Genomic DNA, 8,867 nt, shown 5'->3' on the forward strand with positions numbered 1-8,867 from the left:
ATTGTTAATAATCAAAAGTATTATTAAAAAAAATGTTCCTGTAATGAAATTTTTTTAAAGAAACCTAAAACGGTACCATCATATTGTTGATAAATATTTAACAGCTATTTTTCTAAATTTCTTTTGTGATAAAGTGAACTGATAGTGCGCTATACAGATAGCAGTGGTGTTTATGGAGATAACAGCGAGTTCGTGCCAAGTGTCTGATTTTTGACATCTGGCTCTCTGTTTTCCTTATGTAGTTCTGATTATTTTTGTTAGATACATTGCTGCCTGATTGATGAGACTTATTTTTTATTAAGTATGGAAGGAGTGCTCCTTAAATGGACAAATTATTGGAATGGTAAGTAGTTGGTTTGTGATTTGTGAGGAGTAAACTGATCTGTATTGCGTTGTGTTGTATATCTATGTAATTACATGCTGCTTAGTGAAATTGAATGATTTCAGGGTGGCAAACGAGGTGGTTTGTTCTTCAAGATGGTATATTGTCATACTACAGATCTGCTGAAGAAGTTAATCAAGGCTGTAAAGGTTCTATGAAAGTTTCGGCTCTTGAAATAACTGGTAATATTTTGTATTTTTTATTATTTTGATCATACTGTTGAAAACCTTATCTTATAACTCCTCATTATTTTTATTAGTGAGCAATGTTGATAGTACAAGAATGGATTTGAGTATCCCTGGTGAAAAAAATCTATATTTAAGAGCACCTTCTTCACAGGAAAGGCAGTTATGGCTAGTAGCGTTAGGTAGTTCCAAGGCTTGCCTTACAAATGGGAAAAGGAAAGAATCAGGTATTAATATTTTTTTAAATTATGTTAAAACCTGTAATTTCTTCCTCTTGATTATTCATACAGCATTTCTAGTGTTTCAAATCTCTTTTTATCAAATTATTTCTTTGTTTCGGTATAAATTTTAATTAAAATTTTCTTGTGTATGTATTGGAGGGAAATGCTATGAACAACTTAAGTTCCAAGTGTTGTAACCATCTACTTGTAAGCCACATTTTTATCTTTCCAACCCCTTCTGAAGCAGACCCCCCTTGTGAGTTTTTTTTATCTCAAGTAAAATTTAATCAGCAGCTTTGGTGTATGTTATCATAAAAATGCAATACTGCACTTGGTTAGTATTCCTTTTTACTTGGATTTTCACATGCTTAAGAGATTAAGGAACTATTGGCTATAGCCAGTAAAGGTCAAACAGAGTTTGTTATTCCAAAATGAGTACTTCCGTATTGATTTTATTTTATAAAATGTTAGACTAAAAATCATGAATTACAAGAACATATGACCAACATATACGTTATTGACAGAATTGAGAGAACCATGGAATCTGAATACTCTATAAACTACATAATGGTGAAAAGAGGATAGACAAATAATTTTTTCAACGCATTGGATTTTTTTACAACATACTCCATAACATTAACTGATTCACGAGTTTGAGTTCTGGTGTGTTGTTAGTCACCAGCCTTTATTCTATTGTATTGGGGAAAAAATGTCTTATCGTTTAGAAGATTACAGATTATGAAGTGAGAGGAATATCAAATTCCATGTTCGACAATGTAGATATGTGTATCATATGGATTGTGACAAATCTTGGTAGAATATGGTCAGAATCAATTCAGAAGTGAGGAATATCTTCTATACATTATATATTTAATTACAAAACCTCCAAACACCATTTCCTTAAATATTTTGAGTGAACCTTGTATCTTGATGTATTTATTATATGTTAGTAGTTCAAAGAACCACAAAAGTGCTTTCGAAACTCACTGGTCAAACCACTTTTCTTGGTTCTTAGAACTACCAACAGATAATAAATGCATCAAACTTCAAAATCAAGATCACTCATATATTTTACTATGATACTATGATATATATAAATAATTGACTGTACAATTTCAAATTATAAAGAAGATGGTTAGGGGTACGTTCAAAAGAGAACAACAATTGTTAACAACTAACTGTTAACTATTGTTATCTTTTAACCGCACCCCAGACCATCTTCTTTATAATATTGTATTTATGATATAGATATCTACTAAAATATAATTTTTTTCTCAACCAGCCTGGTTATATATTTTTGATTTCTTTGATAATTCTTATTTATTGGTTTTAAACAACACTAAGGATAAATTTGACTCACTATTTTCTTTTAAAAAAATATTTTTGGTATGCATTTCTGGAAGCATCTTACATTTTTATGATTTTTTTAAATTTAAACTCATTTAATACAATTTGTTTTCTTATTCTATATGAGAAAACAAATTTTTTAGTATTTCCTAATATTTTTTGGCTCAAAGTTTCAAAAAATACAATAACTTCAACTCAACTCTACCAATCAACAAGATAATTAGGATAGGTTTAGAACATTATAAACTTCAATGGAACAAAGCAGTCTTAGGTTAACAAATTAAAACCAAAGATATCAAATAAATTGTTTGAGGAGTTTTTCTTTATTTAAACTAATTTTTCTCTAATATAAAGATGTTAAAGCTAAAAGGCATTGGTATGTATTGGAAGAGCAGAAATTAAGCTTTCCAACAGTTGCAATAATGTTGAATTTGGATAAAATCGAGTGGTCACAAATGTTCACATGAACTCCAAACATCGGCATAATAAAAAACTAAATAATATAAATAAATAAAAAACTTATAAAAAATCTGCCAAAATTATTTAAAATAATTTTCTCATCTTCTAGAGCACATTGTCTAGAATTCTCAGACCCATGTTATATAGTTCTATATATTCAATTTTTCGACCTAGTATAACAAAAAAACGTTTCAATGAATTCGGTGTTGTAACTACCCCTTATCTGTCGTAACCATCCCCTTGTAAGTTAGTTTAGTTTGAAAATTTTTTTGTCAGGAATTAAGTTGAGTATGGATTGTTCAAAGATACTGCAATGTGAAGGTCAGCAAAAAAGAAAAAAATTCTAGAAATGATGATAGCAAAATAGAAGACATCCAACAAAGTAATTGTGTCAAATTTTATTTTTTATATAATAATAATGAACTAAATTAAGTATCATTTTGATAGAAATGAGCAAATAAAGTTAAAATTTTCTATAAAACTAAATCAATCGGCCTCTTTTTAATTTTTATATGTAAAGAATAATTGAAAAGTTTTCTTTCAAAAGTTAAGAAAAGCAAAGCTTTTTTTTAACAAATTAAAATTCTATACCTAAAACATTTTCAGTTTATTCCAAAAAATTTTAATTTTCTCCTGTCAAATAGGTGTTAGTAATGAACCTCATTAGAAATGTAATTTATCTATATTAGATGTTCCCATTGTAATTTTAAAATTATAAATTTCCAAAAGTGGATGGATATATTGACTGTTATAAGGGACTTCTAAATTTTTTTGTTAGCGTTTCTTCTTAAAAATATATATATATTAATTTTATCTTTTATGTTGTAAATTTTGTAAATAAATCATATTTTTAACCTTTAATTATTTTTCTCATTTAAAATCTTCAACCAACATTATTTTTTAAAATTTTGTTTCCTATAAACAATGAAATTTGCAAAATAAAAGGAAATTGTGACTTTTGTTTAGAATCTTCCATTCTCCTCCTCACAGCCTGTTAATTTTTCCAATTTTTTTTTTTTTTTATTGTATATATTTAGATGAGTTTCGTTAAACGAAATAGGATGTATTAGTTGCCCCCATTTAAATAACTAAGAATAGTATTTACATTTCTTCCTTGGGAAAAAAAAATAATTTTTGTTTCTCATCAGTTACTGAAGCCTCTCCTGAAGCTCTCAAGTCAAAGAAAAATGAGCTTAGATTGTACTGTGACCTTCTCATGCAGCAAGTGCATGTGATCAAGACTGCTGCCACTCAAGAGCCTACTCCAGATGTGGAGGTATTTTTCTCTTGTTGCTAACCTCGCTTAACATTATTGCTTCAATTTTTGCAAGTTTGAGTTTTAAAGAATGATTTTTGGTCTGGGTTTTTGAAGGCATTTATTCAGGGTCAAAGAAAAAAAAAGTTAAATAATCAATCAAGATACATATATGTAAAATTTTATGAATTTTGATTAGAACTTTAAATGAAAGTTATAACTTTATGAATTAAATATTTTAAGTTGATCAGATTTTATGTAATCGGAAGGGAGGGTCAATAAGTCCTTAGGAAATCCAAGAGATGCTGATCATACTATGGGAAATGATTTATTTTTTGTAAGCATCATTATTCATTAGATATTTAACAAGTGGCTTTGTTTTCACCATCGGTTGAACAGCTTTTGTTTATTTAGAAAAATGGAAAAAGTGAGTTTCGAGAAGAACATCGTTCATAACATACTGTAGAAGCAAGTATTACTGAAATTATTGACAGAATTTATAACATAGTGATAAGTAACCAAAGAACAAATTTACTACTGTAAATTCGATTTTTGAAAATATCCTTGTTCACCAAGACAATGTACACATGCGCGGTTAAATGATTGAAATTGAGGAATAAAATTTTTAAAAAATAAAAGGAATAAAAACTAATAGACCATGCACCATGTTTGGCCCCCAATGACTTCTTTTTATTTCCAAACTTTAAAAACTGGCTCATCAGACGGCAATTCATGTCAGAGGAGGTCATTACCCAACTAAATGCCCATAATGAGTAACTCTCAAAATCATATTTTTTAGCTTAGGAAAATTGGAGGGACATCTGGTAATTTGTATCGAGCTGAAAGGGAATTATATTGAGAAAAAAAAATTACCCCAAAACAATTTGTTTTTCTAAGGACCTAATGACCCTTCCTCCCCCTAGTATAGAGTGGTCAAGTAGGAAAGTGGAATATATAAATAAAGGTTGTACTGTAAAATATGGTAAATTTCTACATTATGATATTATATTGATTTTTTGTGAATATAGGTTTACATTTTTTTTTTTTTTAATTTATTATAATTGTTAATTTTAAATTCAAAAAGATTTTTTTTTTTAGAAATTAACAGATGGTAGTAACTTACTAAGTGCGACATGTGATACATTTATTAAGACATTAGAAGACTGTATGAAGCTGTCCATCTCTACAATCTCCCTTCATGAAAAGGCACATATGAATGATAAGGAGTTGAATAATGTTAGTCTTTGTTATTATTACTTATTGCTTAAAGATATTAAATTAATCATTAAGCTTATACATTGAACTCATATTATCTTTTGTTTTAGATTAGTAAACCTACTATACCAGTTATGCGATCAAATTCCACTGAAAAGTAAGTTCATTAATTTATTTTGTTTTTGTCTTGTTTACAATTTATATAGACTTGAATTCAATTTTAAGGACATATTGTTAGTTAATCATCTAACTGTGAATATCCTGTACAATTTTTTTTTGTTTTGTCATTTTCTTATTCCATTAATCAGGTATTAATTTTATTTTCATTCAGATATTGATTTATTCAATAACAATTTTCTTACATCGTTGACGATTCAGGTACTAACCCATCATCAGGATGTCATGTATTCATTGTAATTCCTACTTATCAAATAAATTATTTTGTCATTACCTATAAATTTAATATTTTGTAGAGGTATCACATGAGAGCAGTTTGTAATATTACTATGAACTTCTACATTTTAAATTGAATCCTGCTTTTATTTTTTTTTAATGATAATCTGTGGCTTTATAAATTTTCTATAATGGTTCGCTAATGGGTATCTGGCATGATTTGTGTTTTAAATCCTGCCCAGATAAAATAAATTGATAAAATAATCCACATCTTCTCGATCGTTGTCATCTACTGATTTACTGCCTGGTGATGAAGCTAAAAAGTCTTTCTTTACCTACTGTATCTCATATGTTAGAAAATTATGTTTCTCTATTTTTTTTTTTCATTTTTCAAATCAATGCATTTTTAAAACAATTATCTATTTTTTTATTGTTCATAGCCATTTTTAAACAATAAATGGTTTTCAAACTCTACTTTAATTCTTATTTAAATTGTTCATGAGCAAGCAAACAAGAAATTTAGTTTAAATTTTCCCAACCCCAAAGTTATGGCTTTAGATATATATTTAAGTCTTGAATAGTTAATGCATATACTATAAATTAAAATAAACCTTTCTAATTGTAACAATGTATCTTTTTTTCTGTTCTAGGAAAGCTTAAGAAGTGAACTTTTAGTTTCCAGACACAGTATTATACAAATGCAATGCTTTTGTTCTCAATCTCTATTATTTTTTAATAATATTTACATGTATATAAATGTATGTATATGTGTGTATGTACATACTTATACATTAATGTTTATGAGTATTTTTATACAAATATTATGTTTTACAGTTAATTTATACAAAACAAAAAAAAACTAAAAAAAATCTGTTGAATTTTTATTATATTATTTCTTTGTTATCATTATTAAAATATAGTTACCAAATATTTCTTTTTTTGTAATTGAATTTAAGATCTAGTTATCGTGATACTAAGTATTAATGTATACAGAAGTGCTTATTTTATTTTAATTCTTAATTCAGTTAAGAATAATTTATTTATTTATTTATTAGCCAACAACTATTTAGGTATTTATCCATATACCTTTCTTTATTATTAAAAAAAGTTAGCACAATTTTATGATGCATTTATGTTATGTCCTGATATGTTTTCTTTGTAATATCTTAAATATATAAGCCTAATATTTGCTTACCTAGAACATTTTTCTTATAATATAACATTATAATTTCATTTTCATAAAACTATTTTATTTAAAAATAATAAAATTATTGTATGCTTACTTTAATTTTGTAACAATTCATTTGTTTTTGTTAAATAACTAACACTCTAATCTAGTAAATACTGCTTATTTATATTTTTTCTTACAATGGAGAAACCTTATTTGTTATTTTATTTTAATTTATTTATATCATTCATCAATTCCATAAGGTTCGATTTGATTCCTATTTATCAGCTTTATAGCTACTTAGAAATGCCTTTAAAATTGAACTAGAAAAAAACAATAAGAAATAAAGTACAAGTCGTGCAAGGTTCTTAATTAGGTGATAATACCTGCCAGTTAGCCTTGAAAATAAACTGTTGCATACTTTAGGTTACAAGATAAAGTGATGAATAGAGATCAACTAAAAACATGTTCACCTATAAGTGAACATTTATAGTTGGAAAAGTTTTTTCCTACTGTCATAATAGTTGAAGAGACTTAAATCTAAAATAGATTAAATTATGCTGACAGAGAACAATAGACTGAAAAATTTGCACAACCTGCTATAAAAAAAAGTTGAAATTTATCTTTTAGCTATTACCACTTGATTCTCTTATAGGTAAATTAGAGTATCTAGTGTGACCACTTATACAATTTTCCAAACCACTTTGGGTACCAAGTCCATTAAGAAAATTTTTTGCTTTGATATTTATTTATTTTTTTTTTTACACCAATAAAATTTCAAATGATCTATGATGTTCCTGAAAATATTTATCTTAATTATTTGAAAAACTAAAAAAAAAAAAAAAAAAAAAAAAAAAAAAGTAAATGGGTTTTCATAGGAACATATGCAGAATACTTTTAATAAGAAAAGTAAGGGTACACAAGTCCATGCCTTATCTTCACTAATGTGGGTAAAATTGTAATTATTTTTGCATTGAATTGATTTAAAGGGAAAAGAGGAAAGTATCATCAAAATTGGGATGTTTTTCATTTTAATTCCCAATAAAAGTAATAAAATTACTTGATCAGTCCACCCAGGAGATGATTACGGCATAGATCACTGGTCAAAAAAACAGTTTTTGGATCAGAGGCTGTGACATATTAATATCTTTTGAAAATCAACCAGATAATTTTTTTGAAAATTACCAAAATTTGACTCAATAAAAGTCTTCCTTACCCTAGTTCAGCATAATGGTGTTACAATTTTTCCTTAGAGTCTGTCACCAACAGGATATCCTCTGCATATTTTTTTTTTTTTTTCTCCTTTCTTAGTAATTTTTTAAGAAAGTGGCATTCGCTTGCTGCACACCTGGCAATCACTTGAGGCATCCATTTTGGGAATCACTGCCCTAGTAGTAGGTAAGAAAAGTAAAAATTGTTTCCAGAAAATTATTTTATAAAAGATAATGATCGTGTGGAAAATCTGGCATTTTATGAAACACCTAAGAATTTATATCTCCGTATCAACAATTTTTGTAGGAGTTGTGTTGAATTAATTAATAGGTATTTGTTAAATTCTGTGCATTTAGAAGTATTTTTAAAACATTTGTTTCCCTACAACATACTTTTTTTACTATTCAATTATGAATATATCAATTACCTTTACTACCTGTATTTGGTAATCTCCTTATATGACGATGCTGTTAATAAATTAAGATTTTATTTGATATACTAAATTTTACTGGAGTAGAATTTAGTGTAATCCACTTTATTTATTTTCTTAGTGCATACCTATTTTAATATAACATTGCATGAAATTCTTGTAAAATAAAATGAGTTTGAAAGTTGTACTCATAGTTTTGTTGTTTTTAATTCTCCCCTCATTATCGTTCTACTTTCTACAAAACAAGTAACCACATTTTATTAAGAAATTAATTTAATTAAATGCTATTAACTTTTTTTTAATTGAGTTTTTTCCTACCATTTTACAAGCTGAAGACATCAATACTAGGCTGACAGAGATTGATAGACTGAAAAGTCTCCAAGACCATCATTAAAAAGAGTTGCAAATTACATATGTGTTAGCTATTCCTCTTTCACAAAAGTATTATAAGGAAATGAGAGTATCTAGTGTGTCCACTGGTAGCACCCTCTATTTCATATAGAACCATTTTTATTTTATTTTATTATATAACTTTTAATTTTTTTTCCCTATCCTATATACAGTTTTCACAGCTGACATTCCAACCCATCCTAACACAAT

The 8,867-nt window shown here is 27.2% G+C and overlaps 1 protein-coding gene across 2 annotated transcripts; it reads left to right on the top strand.

The window, feature by feature from the left end:
* Positions 1-159: 159 nt before the first annotated feature.
* LOC106680736 (pleckstrin homology domain-containing family A member 3) lies at positions 160-6,176 on the top strand. 2 transcript variants are annotated; one of them, XM_014420657.3, is made up of 7 exons: positions 160-343; positions 448-564; positions 642-794; positions 3,743-3,870; positions 4,948-5,085; positions 5,175-5,221; positions 6,108-6,176. In XM_014420657.3, the coding sequence occupies exons 1-7, from the start codon at positions 304-306 to the stop codon at positions 6,115-6,117; spliced, it is 633 nt and encodes a 210-aa protein (XP_014276143.1). In that variant the 5' UTR covers positions 160-303; the 3' UTR covers positions 6,118-6,176. The 2 variants fall into 2 exon arrangements, with proteins under 2 accessions (XP_014276143.1, XP_024220167.1); XM_024364399.2 differs by lacking the exon at positions 6,108-6,176 and having other exon boundaries at positions 5,175-5,225.
* The last annotated feature ends 2,691 nt before the right edge of the window (positions 6,177-8,867 follow it).

The sequence above is a fragment of the Halyomorpha halys genome, unplaced genomic scaffold (genome assembly GCF_000696795.3).
Source record: "Halyomorpha halys isolate HHAL.00 unplaced genomic scaffold, Hhal_1.1 Scaffold284.1, whole genome shotgun sequence".
Classification (NCBI taxonomy): domain Eukaryota; kingdom Metazoa; phylum Arthropoda; class Insecta; order Hemiptera; family Pentatomidae; genus Halyomorpha; species Halyomorpha halys.

Coding starts and splice junctions, on each gene's coding strand:
- LOC106680736 (XM_014420657.3), top strand. CDS start 304: ATGGAAGGAGTGCTCCTTAAATGGACAAATTATTGGAATG. Junction 565..641: donor TTCGGCTCTTGAAATAACTG/GTAATATTTTGT, acceptor TATTTTTATTAG/TGAGCAATGTTGATAGTACA. Junction 5,086..5,174: donor ATGATAAGGAGTTGAATAAT/GTTAGTCTTTGT, acceptor CTTTTGTTTTAG/ATTAGTAAACCTACTATACC.